We start from the raw sequence: 19380 nt of genomic DNA, 5'->3' as shown, positions 1-19380 counted from the left end.
TCTACCTCGCCCGAGTTACCAAGATCTACGATCGACTACGCCAAAACGTTATGCACAAGCGACAGAAAAACCAATGACCCCTCACAACAAATAAAAAACCATTCGAAAGTACATAACGAAAAGATAACCATTTCATTACAACTGTTGTATTACAAAAACTTTTTACAAAGGGCTCGAAAACGCCCTCACAAAAACAATAAAACAAAACAAGATAAATACAACAACCCCATGTCGCATCATCCCCCATGGCATACTCCTCGTTATACCAAGAATTGGAGGCGAGCCTGTCCGCATCATCATCGACATCGTCACCGCCGGGCATATTGGGATCATAACCGCAGGCTTCATGGGTAGCACATGCTTTAACACGAACACCTTCAAGTTCTGCCTCGGAAACCTTCCCGTTAGCCTGCAGGGACTTGTAAACATCAAGCTGAGCCTCTGCATGGACCCACATCTCATACAACTCCTGCGGCACGACGGAATCAGTAGAGGTATGAGACGTGGAGGGTTGCAACTGCCGTCGCACCTCTTTCACTTTTAAAGCAAAAACTTGTTCGTTTAACACAAACAACTCCGCCTCCAGATCTTGGATCCGTTCCTCCAACCTCACTACCTTGAGCGCCGACGTCTCCATCTCACTTCCCCGCTCGGACCTATAAACATGAAAGGCATCTTCCAAAGCCGCTACCTCAAATACGGCAGTCACCCATCTCTTTTCAGCACGAGCTAACTCATCAACCTTAACGCTCAGTTTGCCCCTCAAACCGACGGCCTCCGCCTCTCTTCGAATAAGCTCAGAAGTCAAGGTGGCCACACGTGCCTGAAGGTCGGCGTTCTCGACCATCACCCTCTTGCTCACCTCAAACTCATCCTCCTTGGCCTTAAGAGCCGCCTCAAGTTCACTACATCAGCCAATGGACTTCACCAACTCTTTATCCTACTATTTCAGTTCTTCAACCTTCTGCGCCAACTCTTCCTCCTTCTGCTTGAGCCCCTCACGAAACAGCTAAAAATTGCTATCTTGGGTGAAGACATCGGCCAATGCACGATTTTTGGCGCGGTATTCTTTGTACTTCGAGGCCACCTTCCCAAAAATGGTCGTCCTTCGTTTATCCCTCCGATCGCACTCGATGTCCATGATAAGAGTCTGACATGCGGAGGAAAGAATGTCAGTTAAGTAGATTACGCGTACAAAATAAATCCAAAAATAAAAAGAAGAGAGAAAATACTTACTCGCAAAGCCATGCCAGAAATATTCCGCGATAGCTCCATGCCACTCATCGCCTGAAGCGCCGCGTTCTCAGAAGCAGTGCACAAAGGTCATAATCCACAGGAATGACTATGTGTCGGTTGGGACTCTCTGTCCTCACTTACACGCACGTATGTCTCCCCGATAAGGCCCGCACATCTTCAGGATCAATGTCTGAGCCTGAACCATCATCCCCCCCAGGCACCGCTCCATCCCCTCCGGCAGCAGACGGCGCACCCCCTTCAACAGATCGTACAGGTCCCCCGCCTTTACATGCTTTTTCGGCCCTAAGGGAACTCCCCGCCAAGATGGCATCCAACATAAAAACGGCCCCTGTGCCTAACCTAGGCGAAGACTCCACCCTCGAGGCAACGATTTTTCTATTTTCGACGTCGGTGGCGACAGCCTTCCCAAGCTCCACCCTCCTCCTCTTTCTCGATGGCGATTCATCTCCGTTGGAAGACTCATCAAAGAGGTTGTAGGTAGGTCGGGAAGAAATCTCGTCTTGTACAGCGACATCCCAAGGAGGGTCCCTCGTTCGTAAAGTCTGAGTACGACCTCCGCGGACGGACTCAGCTATAGTAAATTGCATCCCCGCCGATGCAACGACCTGGCGAAATGCTGGGACTGGGGCCTTCTTTTTTTAAATCCGTCAGCCTATCACCACAAAAAGGTCATGTCAATAAACGACAACAAACAACTGAAGGTCGAAGCAAAGGTAACACTTACCATACGGGACCTTCGGCCCAAAGCATTTGAGGAAAGCGACCCAATCTCGAATTCCTACCATGTGAGGTAGCACGCGAGCTACCCAATCCTCAATACCGATGACGGGAAAGGGTGCACGTATCTCAGCTGTACAGAAAAGTCACAGGTGAATTAGAATCAGAGAGAACGAAAGTAGATAGCAAGCGTATATCACCGACACGTACAGTTATGATTCCACTACTCTGGAAATCCAGCGGGGTCTGATGCCAAGTGTTTTGAAGAAAAAATGCGTGTTCCAAAACTTTCGGCTTGCCCTGTCATCTGTTCCCACCACCAATCCCATGGTCTCACGATGTCGCAGATGTATCATAGTACCCCTATGAAAGTTCAGGGAAAATAAATGCAAAAGGTGGTGAATGCTAACCTCACACCCAGCCAACTCCGCATACTTCGTCAGCACCAGAAAGATTTTATACAAGTACGGAAATAGCTGTGCCGGGCAGACTTCGTAAAACCGACAGAACTCCTCCGCCAGTGAAAGAAGAGGGAAGGTATGACCAATCACGAAAGGATACACATAAAAAGCACAATATCCCGGTCTGTGGACCTCCACGATGTCCCTCCCAGTCGGAACCATTTCGACATAAGGAGGAATATTGTACGTAGACCGAAGTTCATTTATCTAAATGGACCAATTTTAGAGATCACCGGAGCGGGAGAAGGGGCAGGCTCCTTGTGGAAATCGTTCCTGGACATAGGGTTTCTAGGGGAGTATCTCTTCTACGGTAGGGAAACTGTCACCCTTCTCAGCCATAATATCCTCGCCACCGAAAGGAGGGGCCACTGACAACGGAGTAGCGTCGGAAACATCATCGTGTGCACGAGAGGTTCGGGGCATCTTGATAATAGAGGGTGTGCTAGTAAAACTTGAAAGGAGGAACGATGACTGAACAGGAAGACGAGAAGCAGAATCACAGTGGGTCGAAGGAGAATAATGTATATACAAGGAAGGAAATGGCGAAAAAAATCTGCAAAAACGAAACCCTCACCTATTTATAGGGCTAAATGGTGCGAGAATCGAAGCGGAAGACCGCCAATGGCGCTAAACCCAAAGTGACAAGCATTTAGACGCTGTCTCAGGAAGATGTGTAACGATGACGCGCGTGGGAGTGATGTCACATCTTGACAACCACATAAATCATGATTCTGCAGGACGCGTCGCTCTCTCAATCTTGGTCAACCCGACATAATTCGATAGCCAAATTCTCCCACAACGGAAACGAACAATGTCCGCTTATCGAGGACGTGCATGGCTGCCACCTCAACAAACAGAGGGACTAACTGTATAGGTCCAAATTTTGCAACCACGGTAACGGATAAGCAAGACATAGGACGAGGTCGACCACGACACAGCGAGCGATGGTCGTTGTAATAAAGGTCGATGATCAAAAGCGGGCAGCTAAGATAAAGTAATAACGGTAACTTGAACTTAGAGAAAGACAGGAAGAATATTCCTTCGGATATTCTCTGTGTTGTACTTTTTAGGATTTTTTGGGGAATGTCCCTTATATATATGAGGAGATAATGAACAATGAGGGATCTGCCCTTTTGAGAACTAAGAAACACATTGTAAAGTCAAGAAAAAGATATACGAAGGAGTTGTCTTATTCACTTTATTCAAGCATATGTTATTCAACCTTCATCCATAAATCTCAAAGATTCCACATTCATATCAACTGTATACCTCTTCACGTCATCATAGGGAAGAGACACCCAATCAAACGATCATTGGGTGACAGTTCCTTTACGCTATAATCATTGTCGTTTCTTGCATTCATTGCACATTTATGATATTACATTTTTCGTCTATCATAGTATACTGAACGCACTAATTAATGCTTTTAAATTCTTCCCACTATACAAGAATCTCGCTCTATTTGATCTAGAATTTATTAAGTTCAACTGAGATTCACCCCATTAATTTATTATTAATTGGTTTAGCATTTATTTGCTCAAACAATTAGGTAGCTCGATAATTCATGGCAATTGGCAAGTGGGATGATAGCCGTATAACATTCCTATTGTTAGAGCTAAAGGATGTGGTTGGGGTATAACCTTGAAATCCTACGTTCAACATGTGAGAGTGTTGTTGATATTTCACACTTTGAAGTATAAATTTTCACTATATTACTGTTGTTGGAAGGAAGAGATCCCTTCATCCTTGACCCTATTTTCTGTACCATTGACTCTAAATCAATGGTTTTAGGTGTAGATTCTAAGAATGAAAGTATTTGTGGTAAGAAGCATATCCCTTTAATAAGCCTTGTACAACATAAATCTAAATTAGTCAGACCGATGAATTCTCAATGCTATATGATTAAAAAACACAAGCTTCTTTTTTTCAACATTTAAGGAGCCATTTGGTATTATGATACCTTTTGCCTTTTTCGGTACATTAGAAAAGAAGAAATATCTCTAACTAGACAAGCACATAACCATCGTTATAGCCTGTTTGGCCAAGTTTCTGGGAGGTTAAAAGTACTTTTTTCCATTAAAAAATTACTTTCAAAAAAAATTTAAACAAGTTGGACATTACAAAAAAGTACTTTTGACCAACAGCAGAAGCAGTTTTTCTGCTTTTGGGAAAAAGCAAAAAATTCTAGCTTCTTCCAAGAAGTAGAAGTAGAAGTAGAAAATTAATTTATTCAAGACAAAATTATCTTTACCATAAATTTATATTTTCCAAATTATCCCTTACTAATTTAAGTTTTTTTTTCAATTTTGTTTATAATTGTTACCATTTTTTAAAATTAAAGATATCATATACATGATTCATATTGTAACTTTCCAAGTTCTTTATTGACTTTTCTTGTTTTTGATTTTTTCTTTGTGTAATGAATGTCTTGCAACTTTCCAAATTATCTTTTTATTTTTTCACACTAAAGCAAATTATCTACATCCTTCTTTGGATTATCAATTATCTTCCTACAAATAATCGTTTATAATTTCTTCTATTATATGATATTAGTTCCCAAAATTTTAAAATAGTTATCAAATTTAATTTGTGAAAATTACCGACAAATAGGTAATAAATTTACATTGCATCACATAATCTATCTATTCTATATAATATTAAAAGGAGAAGAAAAAGCATCCATATTAAGCCAAGTGGCAGTCTCACAATAGGCCACTTGGCAATTTAGGACAAAGATAATAAGGTTAGGTAATAATTAGTTTCTTTTTGAATTTAAATTTTAAAATTAAATAAATTATACATTATGTATTGTTAATAATTAGTTACTCTTTTTGAATTTGAATTTAAACATACTTAACCATTTTTTAGCGAAAAAAATTATTTTTATATATTTCAAATTATTTCTATCTTACGCTCAATGCCATCTTTCAAGTTTGACACTTAGAATCATCTAGTTATAACTACCATGACTATACATAAGTTTATCTGACGACATTCTTTTACCGATAAGGAATTCAATAATTATGTTAATGAAGATATTACTGCAAAGATTGAGTGTGACGACCCGACCCGTCGTCACGTGAGTTACTGCCCCGTTTCCCCCATTTTATGCTTCTTAATATTTCGTTATCGGTATTCGGTGTGTTAGAGTTAAATCAGATTGGTTTTTGATAGGAAATGAGACACTTAGTCTCTTTAAGGAAGGCTTGTCTTGGAAACGTCAACCGGATGTTGACTATTGAGTTAGAGGGCTCAGATGTGATTTTCGGTGATTTGGTTAGCTTCGGGGGTTGATATGTGGCTTAGGAGTGTGATCGGAATTGATTTTAGAGGTCTGGAGTGGAATTAGGCTTGAATTGGCGGAGTTAGTATTTTGGCGAATTCCGGTTGGTAGGTGAGATTTTGATACGGGGGTCGGAATGGAATTCCGAGAGTTGCAGTAGCTTCGTTAGGTAATTTTGGATGTGTGTGCAAAATTTCAGATCATTCGGAGGTGTTTTGGTCGGGTTTTTGATCAAATACGTATTTCGGAAGTTTTTAAGAAATTAGGCTTGAATCCGATGTAATTTGATGGTTTTAGTGTTGTTTGTGGTGTGTTGATGATTGGAGCAAGTTTGAAAAATATTTTAAGATGTGTTGGTGCTTTTGGTTGAGGTCCCAGGGTCCTCGGGGTGATTTCGGATGGCTAATGGATGATTTTTGGGACTTAGGATGTTGCAGAAATCTGCAGATCAGTGCTGCAGGGTTTTGCTCTATGCGATCGCAGAAGTGGCATTGCGATCGCATAGAAGCATTTTTGAGGGGTTGTTTGGTTGTCCAATGCGAACGCATAGGGAGGCATGCGATCGCACAGTGTAAAGTTAATCCGGGATTTTCGTGGAAATTTGTTCAATGCGATCGCAGGAGCAGATGTGCGATCGCATAGGGTAAGGTCATTGTTCTATGCGATCGCAGAGGATAGGATGCGATCGCATAGGGTTAATTCTGGAGCTGCAGATTTTTATGCTATGCGATCGCAGAGTATTGGGCCGCGATCGCATAGAAGGTTTTACTGTAGCTGGGCAGAATGTTTTAAGTCATCTTGTTCGCGTTTTTGGGTCTATTTTCACCCATGACTGCCCGTTTTTGGAGATTCTTGGAGGAAATGAGAGAGGGGTTCAAGAGGAATTGACTTGAGGTAAGAATCTTGGTCTCAATACTCGATTATATTGTGCAATTGGCCTAGAAATTCATGGAAATTAAGCCAAAAAATTGATGAACTAGGGCTTGAGTTTTTGATATCCCAATTGGGATTTGATGGGTCATTTGAGCTTGGATTTGAGAGTTCTTGGTATGTATGAACTAGTGAGAAGATGAGGAATCCATTGATGTTAAATTTTCTGATTTCCGAGAAGTGGGTCCGGGGCTCGGGTTTTGCTAATTTCGAGATTCTTGATATTTTTCGATTTGTTTTCGATTGGGTATTGTTCCCTTAGCATATTATGATGTATTCGCTCTGATTAAGGTTAGATTCAACGCGTGTGGAGACCGATTTGAGGGACAAAGGCGTCGCGAGCTAGAGATTTCACCGGTTCGAGGTGAGTAATGAATGTAAATGATGTCCTGAGGGTTTGAAACCCCGGATTTGCACATCGTAGTGCTATATTGAAGTGAGACACGTGCTTGATGATGAGCGCGAGTCGTTTACTATTGGGGATTGTAACTTGGTCCGTCCCGAGTGATGCTTCTATTGCGTATTTGACTAAAGCTTATTTGTTATCATCATTATTTGGACTGATTGTCATATTTGGGCTTCTTGCCAATTCTTTAAACCCTCCGTGAAGTTTATTTACTATTTCCTCACTGTTTGACTTACTACTTGAACTCAGTCGTACCGTTTTCTACTGTCTTACAACTCAGCCACTTTTACTTGATTTTTGAAACTAAAGGATATATTAAATGATGTTTTGGGCTGAGAACTATTATTTTACTGTTGCCCGAGGAGCTTATATGATTTTTGGACTGAGTACGGCCAAGGGCCAGATGTAAGGATACTGTGGGATCGGGCTGCGCGCCGCAACAGTGTTATACTAATATTGATATGAGGCTGAGGGCCTAGATTTGATGCCACCAGATGGCTTGATATTGCGCTTGGGCCGCAAGGGGCCCCTCCCGGAGTCTGCACACCCCCAGTGAGCGCCGTCGACGATAAATAAATGGAGCGGGTTGCACGCCGCAGCGGGTACTATAGGGTACCGTTCTATGTGTTGATTTCTCTTATATGTCTGTCACTTAACTGCATATTTGTTGTAGTATTTCTACATTTCGCTTCCATTGGTTTATTACTCTCATATTACTTGTTTTTAAACTGTCGCAGTGTAGATTACTCTGTATTTTCCGTGATTTCTTATTCTCAATCATTGTTTATGCTTATTACTTACTGGGTCGGAGTACTCACATTACTCCCTGCACCTTGCGTGCAGATCCAGGTGCATCTGAGACTGAGCGAGGATTATTTCAGTTGAGCAGCGCATATCCGGGAGCATCGAGATAGCTGCATGGCGTCCGCAGCCCTGATCTCTCCCTTCTATCCTTGTTATTAATTAGTATTCCCTAGATGGACATGTATTAGGTTGTTAAACTTGTACTAGAGGCTCGAGACTTGTGACACCAGATCTGTATGGGCTATGTAGTGGTATTATCATCTGACTTTTCCGCATATTTAACTCGTTGTCTTAAACTCTTATTGGAGTAATTTAGCAATTTAACTGTGTTAACTGATAATGATTTTCATAAGAAAACAGAAAGGGTTGTTAGTTGGTCAGGCTTGCCTAGCAGTGTGTTGGGCGCCATCACGACCGGGGTTGGGGTCGTGACATTGAGGAAGGAGATGGGCCTTCTAATATTTCTTTATAAATAAAAGGCAAGTCTTCTACTAATATGGAGGCGTTGTGTAATAAAAGTAGAGATGAAATTGTTGAGAAATATTATCATGTGTGAGTGACTTACTTATTATTTCATGGTGGATTATTAATATATAGTAATTTGTAGAATAGACTTCTAATTCATACTGAATGATGTATTTTGATTATTCAAATCATTATATAACAATAAGTAATTATACTAGATAATATTATATGCTTTGGTATAGCTATATATGTAAAATTGATTTAAATCTTTAATATATTTGGTTACTTTATGTTTTAAATTTTAATTAAATAAAATAAAAAATAATAAAAATCTCTTACAATAAATATTTAAGTTTATTATTCTCTTTAAAGGAATTATAAGACATTGGTACTAAATCTTTTTTGGTAATTTGACACTCAAAAGTACTTTTTTAGAAAGATTGGCCAAATATAATTTATTTGCCAAATATTGCAAAAAGTACTTCTTAAATGAATTGACCAAACATAAACTATTTTTTTCCTTCAAAATTACTTGGAAAAAAGTACTCCTGAAAAAAAGTACTTTTCAAAATAAACAGATTTTGACAGCTTGGCCAAACGGGTAAACAAAAGTCACGAGAAATCGAATTCCTGCATAAAATAAAATAAAAATACACTACTTGGCATAAAATTTTGCTCATGTTAAACTTGATCATCATCCAATAAAACAATAGTCTTGTTATTCTTGTAGAAAGTTAAATAGAACCTCAGTGCCCTTTGTACGTAAGTAATACGTATCAAAGGTTTAGTTAAAGAAATTACTTCCAACATAAAGAGGTTTAGTTTCCTATAAATTGAAATCAGAAAGCAACATCATGAAGCAAATGGAAAAAAAGCATCCAATACTAAAGAGAGATGCTTAGACCTACGAGCCTATATCAAATCCTAGTGATCCTATAGGAACCAATATGACATAATTTATGTATATTTCCTCTTCCTACTTCCTATTATTTGCAGCTAATACTTTGGAAGCAGCAAAACTTTGTTATGTTGTGTGCATTGTGTTAATAGACAAGTAATGTTAATAGATAGACCACGTCACTTTTCTTACGCGATACAGATGTAGATAAACAATTTTAATTTCTTTTTGGGTCAATGAAAGCCAACTTGATCATATTTCCATGTCCAAGGCAGGGTAAGGTTATCCAAATTCAACATATTATTTGATCTTAGCTTATTTTGAAGTTGAGTAAGCAGGAAGGACAAGTCCATACTACAATAATCTATCTTATTATTCACGATATATAAAATATTTATATGATTATGTTATTTATTTATAAGTACTTTTCTTTTCAGTAAGCCATTAAAGAAATTTGCCAAAATCCAAGGGGGATTTAGCATAATCAGTCCTAAATCCAAAAAAAGGGGCATTATAACACCAAACACAAGGCAACAAAGTGATCACATTTGAATTCGCGCTATTACAACAAAGGCTGCAATAGACCAAAAGAGCAACAAAATATGTATACAATACAGCAGCGTCCCGACCAAGCTTGAATTTGAATCCTCAAATACTGCCATAAATAACGCCATCTGCTCTTCTCTTCCCCTCACCCCACTCCACCCCACCCCTTACCCCACTACCTCACTCCACTAATCCACGAAATTTTTTGCAATTAATTGTGTATAAAATAATGAAAATCCAACTGTTATATTCAAATTACTAGATCTGAAACTTCAGATTTGGATCTACACTGAAAAAATGGGTACGAGTAGTAGTAAGAATACTGCAACTGATTCACCGCTGCCGCCGCCGTCATCGCCGGCGGCTTCATCTTCATCTTCGTCATTTCGGAGATCTCGATCCACTCGGAGTAAAGTTTTTCAGTCCTCCTGTCTCGGATCTCGCGATTCTGACAACGACACACAGGTCTTGCTTTTTGTGTTTTCTTTCTGTGAGTTTCTGCATGCATTGATGTTGTACATTGTGGCTAAATGGTTTTACATTCTGGCTGCTTTTTTACTGTAAAAAAGGGCAGCTGGGTGCACTAAGCTCCCGCCCATAGCGGGTCGAGGGAAGAAACACACACGACTCGAACCGAACCCGTGACCTCCTGATCACCGATCACATGGCGGCAACTTTACCAGTTACGCCAAGGCTTCCCTTCATTTTTTTGATGTATGCTTTGTGCATATTATGATACAGAAATCGAGTATAAACTAGTTTAGTGCTAATGTACAACAGATTTGTAGTTTACTAGCATTCTGCATCTAACGGCATGCATAGAGGTTGTTCATTGTGCTTTCTTAGTTATACTTATGGCTCTAGAATTGTTAATGCTCCGAAAAAGAATTGCATTTATATTTTTACGCTGCACAGTTAAACATAGAATTTAGTATAAACTACTAAAATTTTCGTGTAAGTTTCTTTTTAGTGGTTTAGGTTATACAATAGTCTTATGTTAAACGGTTCTTGGCCTTGGTGAGCAGAGTTACCCGGTACTTGTGCTGGTGGTAGGTAGCAAGGTACCCGATGGAACAGTTGACTTGCGCTCAAGCTGGCCAGACACCACCGTCATAAAAATAGAAATCTTATGTCAAATGGTCCTGATTGATAAAAATAGTTAGGGAATGAGTGGAGGTAGGGGTGTGGGATGGGTGGGTGCAAATGATTGTTACATAGATGACGAGGAATGTGTGCATGCTGAATCATGCAGGATTTGATGTCTTTTAATATGAATACCTATGCAATATCTTTTTTTGATTCATAAACTTGTATTCAGGCTTCGGAACATCAAACCAAAAGAAACGGGGTTACTGGTCCTTGTTTGAGTGAGTCTAAATCAGGAGGAAGAAAGACCGAATGGTATGGAAAGGTTAAAGTTAAGAAGCATGATGAAACATGTGTAGACTCCAGTATTGAGCTTGACTGGGGTGAATCGAGGTTATCTGATACTGTGGCTAGGAGAGGTGACGCTTCTTCTCGAGCTTCCTCATCTAGATCATCGAATCTTTCTGGTCGTTTCCTCCCCCGCTTCAGTTTTCGTCCTGGAAACATGAGCTTCCGGCTGAGCAGAGCAAATAGTTTAGGGTCAGCAAGGTCCCTTTTTGCATCTTCACAGAGGTTTGCTATTTCAACCGATGAAGCTGAGCTTCCACGCTCAAGTTCGCCAGGTAGATTCACCGATAGAAATGAAAGGCCACAGAGTTGTGACTTCTTTCCTAGTTGTTTCAGCAATCAGTCTCCTAGCCGATGTTCTGAGGATGTTACTTCTAATCACTTGGCATTCACTCCTTCAACTGCTAACTTTCCTGATAATTTTATGGATGAGGCACATATGGCGTCCAGAAGAGGTTTGTCCGGTGACAGAAATGATACTAGAGTAGAGTGTAGTGTTAATTTATTTTCTCCAAGAAATCATAATTATACTGATGGTTTCGAGACAAGAGTTTCTGACAGAAGAAGTGCTGCTCGTGAGCCTACTGAAAGGAATATCAGTATTAGTAGAACCCTGAGTGTTGGTAGACTTCGTGATAGGGTTGTTCGAAGATCATCATTTCCTGATGTTTGTTCCTTTCAACGGGAAACGGAAACCAGACATGCTAGTGACAATAGTCTGAGACAGAATTTAGGTGGTGAATTAAGTTTGACAGCATCCGAAAGGAATGACTTAAATCTATCAAATACTTCTGGCCTTTCATCATCTGGTACCTCTACCTCCTTGTATGGGAGCCAATATTATGCAGTTGAGAGCCCAAGAGGAAGAGAAGCAAGATATAGTGATATGCTGGAGCATAGGTCAAATTGGCTAGAGCGGCGAAGAAGAATAAGATCTCAGGTATGTGAATATCTGCCTAACTTCATTGTGCTTACATTTGGTTTATATTGCATCCCCATATAAGTGAGAGGGTAAAAGTCTATTTTTCTTCATACATGAATGCAGCACTTCTAATCGTGTGTCTCGTGTTTGGTGTAACTCGTTGGCCACTTATGAAATGGCTACTTCCAAATAATGCTTAAAAATATGTAGCCTGGAAACAGAACTGTAATCTGAATGAGCTTGAACAGCATATTATATGTAGGGTTCCTCTAATCATGTATAGTTTTGAGCCAGGACAAGATCCTCTTGACACGAACATATTATTCACTTTTTAGGTCTATGCTCTTCAACGACTGGGAAGGCGCTTTGAGAACCACTCTGGCCATGAGAGGTCTTGTGTCTTATCTGGTCAGCATCGAACGGGTCACTGTACATGTCGTATTGGTACACGAAGAGCTAACTTAGATAGTGACAGTAGTGCCAGGGCAAGCATTTCAAGAATTGTTATGTTGGCAGAAGCTTTATTTGAGGTACTGTTACCAATCCATTTTACTTTACAGACACTTACCTTTTAATCATCAGTACGAGTTGAACTTGGGTACTCATTTTAGGTTCTGGATGAGATTCATCAGCAATCGGTTGTGCTATCATCGCAGCCTTTTGTATCCTCAATTGGGTCTGTTCCAGCACCCAATGAAGTTGTTGAGTCCCTACCTGTCAAATCATACAACAAATTCCATAGGAGTTCGAATGACGAAGTTGCACAGTGAGTATTACATTTTACTCTTTGCCTGTATCTGCTTGCACCAGTTACAGTTTTGTGCTTAGGTTTTTGAAACTCTAATTCTTTCGGAGAAAGTTATTCATATATTAATATAGCACTTCCTAGAAGTAAAAGATGCATTTCCAAAAGGTTATGCCAAAATTTAGTGGAGAAATAGCTAGAAGAGTCACGAAGATTGAAAGAAAAGCCACTGAAAAAGAGTAGAACTTCCTACCAGGATGAATAATCAGTAGTCCTTTGGAAAAGGAAAAATATGACCAATGAAAATAGGCTCACTGGTCTGGCAACTCTTGCTTAACCCTCTCTCTTTCCTTCTAAACTCTTGCTTAACCCTCTTTCTTTCCTTCTAAACTACATTCAGCAGACCCCGATATGAGATCTTCTCTTCCTCTGAACGGAGGTGAATCGATGTTTCTGAAGGTTTGCTATAGAACAATGATTGAAGAATGTTGAGGAATGTTCTGAAAAATAAGTTGAAGTATCTCTTTATTTTCTGATTTTTCAATATGTGGAAGTAGTTTTCAGCTCTCAGTGTAAAGCTTGAATTATGCGATGCATTTCGACAAACCACTAGCCAGGTCACTTGGCATTAGTTGTAGTGTCGGATTATTTAGAACCATTTAACAAGGAGATCTCTGGTTCAGCTGGGATTTCTGCCATTGTAATCTTTGTTTTCTTCGTTTTTTCTCTTCTGAATTGAGAGTTTGCTTTGTCTGAAACGCAAGCACGGACATATGCGTGAATAGTGTTCTGGCATGCTATTCCAAATTATATACTCCCTCCGTTTCAGAAAGAATGAACCTATTTCCTTTTTAGTCCCTTCCAAAAGAATGGCCCCTTTCTAAATTTGAAAATAATATAACTTTAAACTTCCCGTTTTACTCTTAATGAGATGATTTATAGCGACACAAATATCTATGGATTGTTTTAGATCACAAGTTTCAAAAGTCTTTTATTCTTTCTTAAACTCTGTACCTAGTCAAATAGGTTCATTCTTTTTTGAACCAAGGGCGCAAGTCATGTTATGGTATCTCTAACACTGGAACATGCGTCTTTGTATATTTGATGTTGCCAACACAGACCCCGAGCGAATGCAGTGATTCTTGACAAAAAGAAACAAGAAAAAATTTAAGATGCTGGGAAACCTCTTAACTCCAAAGCATTTGCAACGAAGCACAAACAATCTTGAGGGTCTTCTTTACTAATCTTTTGCTGTCACTTCTTCTTTCTTTAATTTTTCCTATTCTAAATAGAAGTCATAAAGAGTTCTAGGTGGACGTAGTGGTTTTCTTTCATGCTTGATTTGCTGTTATCACTCTTCATGCAGGTCTTATGTTAGCATAGGATTTATGTTTAGACCTTGAAATAATCTGTTTGGTTACTAACACCATGGTGTAAGTTAACCAATCATAACTTGTTATGTCTGGAAATAAATAAAGTATGATTGCATGCTTTATATTAAAGCTCCTTTACTGGTTCTGTGTATTATCGAAGTCAAAATTCAGAATACATAAATATTTCCTTTTCTTTTGTTCATTCTTAGTCAAAATTTAATTTGTTATGCGGTCTTTTTAACTTGAATATTGCGGCCGTCTTTCTTATGTGAACTATTTGGCTTACTTTGACAGATGTTACATTTGTCTGGTTGAGTACGAGGAGGGAGATATTTTACGAACACTGCCTTGCCATCATGAATTTCACAGGACTTGTGTTGACAAATGGCTCAAAGAAATTCACAGGTATATTTTTCTCTTTTGCTTTGTGCTGGTATATTTCGAAGTCAATTACAGAAGCTCCTCAACTATATGTATCTTCCAATTTTCCTCGAGATGAGAGTTATGGAACTTCAATTTAGCCTTAAAATATAGGTTAAAGTTGTTTCCTCGTATCATGAGACTCACTTAGAGATGAACAAGGATACTTGCATATGATCTAATGAGATGGAATCTCTTTAAGACTTATTTCTTGTTAGTACCCTTCTGCCTCAGTTTTTCCATTGCCTTTGCAACCATACTCATAAGCAGAAGCAGCATGGAAATTAGGGTTAGCATCCAAGGGTGTGTACTGGTGGTTCGATGAAGTGGTTACTTTGGAGAGAAAGGTTCATCCGAGATAAGCTGGCCCAAACACCACCAATTTTTGTTTATTTTATTAAAAACATCAGAATTTATTAGAGACATTCTTAAGGTTTCTCTTGAAACACTCACTCATTTAGGTTGATATTATGTTTCCAATCAAGATGTTCTTTAAAGAAGTTCGTTAAACCCAATAGCAACCTAAGAAGGGGTAGATATTGGTAATTGTACACACCCAGTAAAATCTCTAAGTAAGATATTCCCAATTAAAAGAAACTGTGTAAGACAGGATAAATGCAGCCAAAACATATCCAAATTCTTAGACCTACACCAGAGTCCAATTTGAAGATAATGATAAAATATCTTCAATGTGTCAATGTTTCCACTTTAGTGATAGAATCTTCAAATCATGCAATATAACAATTTAGGACATATTGTAACAACAACAACGACAACAACATGCTCGGTGAATTCCCACAAGTGGGGTCTGGGGAGGGTGAGATGTATGTAACCTTACCTCTACCCCGGAAGGGCAGAGAGACTGTTTTCGATAGACCCTCGGCTATAGAAAGGATGAAAAGAAGTAATGGCAACAAGTAGTAAAAGCAACATATAAAACAAAATCAAAGCAAAGGCAGCAACTAAATGGTAGGTAATAATAGCAATCTAAGAGTAGAAAGATATCAAACTAGCACTAATGCTACAGAATAGAGGAAGACAAAGGGAAACGCTCGCCTACCTACTAACCTTCTACCCTACACTCTCCTATCAAGGGTCATGTCCTCAGTAAGTTCCAGGTGCGCCATATCCCGCTTAATTACCTCTCCCCAAGACTCCTTAGGCCTACCTCTACCCCTCCTTATACCCACCAAGGCTAATCTCTCACACCTCCTAATTGGGGTTTCTGTGCTTCTCCGCTTAACATGCCGGAACTATCTCAACCTCGCCTCCCGCATCTTATCTTCCGCAGGGGCCACTCCCACCTTATTCTGAATAACTTCATTCCTAATCTTATCTAACATGGTATGCCCGCACGTCTATCTCAACATCCTCATTTCAGCTACTTTCATCTTTTGGACATGAGAGTTCTTGACCGGCCAATGTTCTGCCCCATACAACATAGTCAGTCTAATTACTGCTTTGTAGAACTTACCTTTAAGTTTCAGTGGCACATTCTCAGGACATATTGTAACGATCTGTCAAATATGTAGAGTATATACAGTGTTTCAAAACAAGGTAATTAACAAGAACTATAATATTAAGAGAATAGTAGTATTTAAGAAAATTAGAGAAAGTAAAATATATTCGCATAAGTGGATGTCCACTTTTATCCGCTAAACTAGTAGATTATTCCTTCATCCCATCATTGTCATTCGTGACACTCGACATTACTGGAAAGAGTTATTTATCATGAGTCCTTGATGCTGAAATTTACCTAGGAGCTAAAGATCCTTGTAGTACTATTATACAAGGTAACGAAGCAATCACGATAAAGTGAAGGCTAAGATTTTCCTTCATTACCTCTACCCCTCCTTTAACTGTGAAAAATTCATTTGAATAGTAGAATAATTTAAAGGAATGGTATGACCTTTGCCTTTCTAACTCCACAAGGTAAGGGTAAGGTCTGCGTACACTCTACCCTCCCCAAACCCCACTTGTGGGATTTCACTGGGTATCTTGTTGTTGTTGGTATAACCATCTAAAAGTGATAGTATTACTAAAAGCTTGTCGTGAGTTCTATCATTTTCAAATTAGTTTTCAATTATAATTATGTGGAGATAACATCACAGATGATGTCTCGTTGGAGAAAACCTTTTATATTGTTCATGCTTCAAATGCACTGCTATATATCTATGTCGTAAAAAGGGTTTTAAGAAATACTATAAGTTAATCACATGCCTACTTGTAGCTGTGAAGAATAATACTCAGTAATGAAAAATCATTAAACTCGTTCCGCTGGATCTGCTCCATCCTTTGAAGTGAATGTAGAGAAGAGACAAGATAATTATTGTGGTTGTGGCTATAGACGTGGATGTGGATCTGCTTTGAGGATCAGAACTAAAAAGTTGATCAAGTATTGCTACATTTACTTCTGGGAATGGAGCTAATTCAGTGGGACAACCTTCATCATATTCATCAATAGAGTATTATTCTACTTAGGCACAAGTAGGCATGTGATTAACTCAAAGTGTTCCTTAAAATCATTTTGACAATTTCGATATTGTAACATTGCATTAGAAGCATGAAAAATAGAAAGTTCTTCCAAAAAGTCCTCATTTATGATATTATCTCCACATAATTTTAATTGAAAAATTATTTTGGAAACAATAGAATTATACTTACGGTTGTAAATTCCTGCCGCAAAGTGCATCTACCCATAACGAGCTTTTAGTAATACTATCGATTTCGAGTGATTATTATCGTTTCTTCAAATTATTCTATAATTCAAGTGGATCTATCATGGTTAAAAAAAAGTGGACATCCACTTGTGTGTATGTGTTTACACACCAGAGAACTAGTAATCTTTATTATTCAGTTTTATCCCTTCATGAAGATGAAGATGGTAGAAAATCACAACACTCATTTTATGTTGATTTGATACTTCATTATTTTAAAACCTTAAATGGGGCATAATTGTCATTTTCATAATAAGTTTTCAATTATAATAATTGTGAAGATGATATCACAGATGATGTCTCGGTGGAGAAAACCTTTTCTATTTTTCATCATTTGTGGTATCATCGTCATATAATTTAAACTGAAAGCTTATTTTGGTAACATTATTATTATACTTACTTTACCCTTCATGGATATGATGACGAGGAAAATCACAACCTACACTTTTCCTAGGTAGATACTTCATTACTTTGGATAATAGTATTCCAAAGACCTTGAGCATCAAGATGAATTTCAACGTCAAGGATTTATGGTAAATAATTTTTATAGTAATATCGAGTAGGATCCATGGTAAATAATTCTTTCGAGTAATGTCGAGTGCCACAAATGACAATGAAGGAATAAATCCGCTAGTTTAGTGGATAAAATTGACATAAACTGATGTGGATATATTTACAACAAAAGAACCATTGTCTCCAATAAAAAAAAAAAAGTGGACCCTTATGTATATGTATTTACAGCACAGAGAACTACTAATCTTTATTATTCAGGCGATTGAAATGAATGAACAACTTGTGTAAGAGGTATTGAAGTCCTGATAAAACATAATCTTCAGTATTCAAGCGATTGAATCATTGAACAACTGGTTTAAGATTGTAGAAGTGACAATCAGATGTTAAGAGCGAATAAAAGCTTTTTAAAGGGACCTTCTCTTACATTAGTTGACCCTGAAGTCTTCTTTGCTTTTTGGAGATTTAAAATGTCCCTCTTATAAGTCTTTCAGACATCGATAAAAGGGTTAATAAGCTAAGCAATGTCTAGAGGGAATAATGACATTTTTCGTCATCTAGTGAGATCTGGTTTTGGTATGAGGACTGTATCAATCAGGATTAAATAAATGACATCCATCTTGGTCACTACTCGAAGAAAACTAAAAAAGAACAAATTGAAGAATCAATGGTACTGTTATGAAAAGTGAGTAAGCGTGTCTATGAGGGAATAGATGAGGTGGGGCATAAGTGGTTACAGAATTGGTGAAAAGAATTAGATTAGGATAATATTACTCAGCCAAAGAAAATTAGATTAGGACAGGGTGTAGTTCCTGAAGTCCCTCCAGAGTGTCATTGTACCCTGTTATGCGTGGTAACTAGATTTTGATTAAGAGCTCAAAGAAATAAGATTGATTATAATTTTGTTTTGCGATAATTATCCTTTTCTTTGACGAAAAATATCTTCCACTAAATGAAAACTAAAGTTAGAACTTTCGTTAGTACTTCTAGAGTTCAATTATGTTGCATAACCGTAGTTCATTTTGATGTAGAGTGTGCCCATTATGTCGAGGTGATATCTGCCAATCCGACTCATTCCAAGGAAACTTTTGATATTGCTTGCCTGGATATCGTCTCTTGTATTACTGATCTCCTTGATAGTGTTGCAAGAAGAAGAGTTGGCGCGAGGAGTACCTTCACATATCTCTGACTTTCTCCGATACACTTCAGTATGGTTTGAGAGTGTATCCTGTTTCAATGCAGTTGTCCATCTCTTATTGTTGTAAAATATTCATTTGCGATAGAAACTTATACTTTCTCAGCAAAGATGGATCAACTACTGTATGATCTGAGGAGAGATTTCAAATGGGTGCTTTGAAGAAACAAGCTGCAGATCGATTTACCGCTGTGAGAAGACTTGTATTTTTCAATCAATATGATGGTGGTTTCTATGAGAAACCAAATCCATGATATTCGCCAGAAGTATCTTTTTGATTATTAGTCTGTCTTTCTT

At 38.5% G+C, this 19380-nt stretch overlaps 1 protein-coding gene across 1 annotated transcript; it reads left to right on the top strand.

Moving 5' to 3' along the window:
- The first annotated feature begins 9914 nt into the window (after window positions 1-9914).
- On the top strand, window positions 9915-19364 carry LOC104214009 (uncharacterized). Its single transcript, XM_009763601.2, has 6 exons — window positions 9915-10232; window positions 11086-12141; window positions 12459-12653; window positions 12735-12889; window positions 14536-14646; window positions 18920-19364. Exons 1-6 carry the CDS (start codon window positions 10065-10067, stop codon window positions 18978-18980), a joined length of 1746 nt encoding a protein of 581 aa, XP_009761903.1. The 5' UTR covers window positions 9915-10064; the 3' UTR covers window positions 18981-19364.
- Window positions 19365-19380: the final 16 nt, after the last annotated feature.

The sequence above is a fragment of the Nicotiana sylvestris genome, chromosome 8, assembly GCF_000393655.2.
Source record: "Nicotiana sylvestris chromosome 8, ASM39365v2, whole genome shotgun sequence".
NCBI classification, from domain to species: Eukaryota; Viridiplantae; Streptophyta; class Magnoliopsida; order Solanales; family Solanaceae; genus Nicotiana; species Nicotiana sylvestris.
The sequence above is the reverse complement of the archived record's forward strand: the minus strand, read 5'-3'. Positions and strand labels throughout refer to the sequence as shown.

What these genes read in the sequence shown, in the direction of transcription:
- LOC104214009 (XM_009763601.2), top strand. Translation starts at nt 10,065, where the DNA reads ATGGGTACGAGTAGTAGTAAGAATACTGCAACTGATTCACCGCTGCCG. An exon ending in GAAGAAGAATAAGATCTCAG is followed by an intron (nt 12,142 to 12,458) that starts GTATGTGAATAT and finishes TTCACTTTTTAG; the next exon opens with GTCTATGCTCTTCAACGACT. An exon ending in TGGCTCAAAGAAATTCACAG is followed by an intron (nt 14,647 to 18,919) that starts GTATATTTTTCT and finishes ATTTTGATGTAG; the next exon opens with AGTGTGCCCATTATGTCGAG.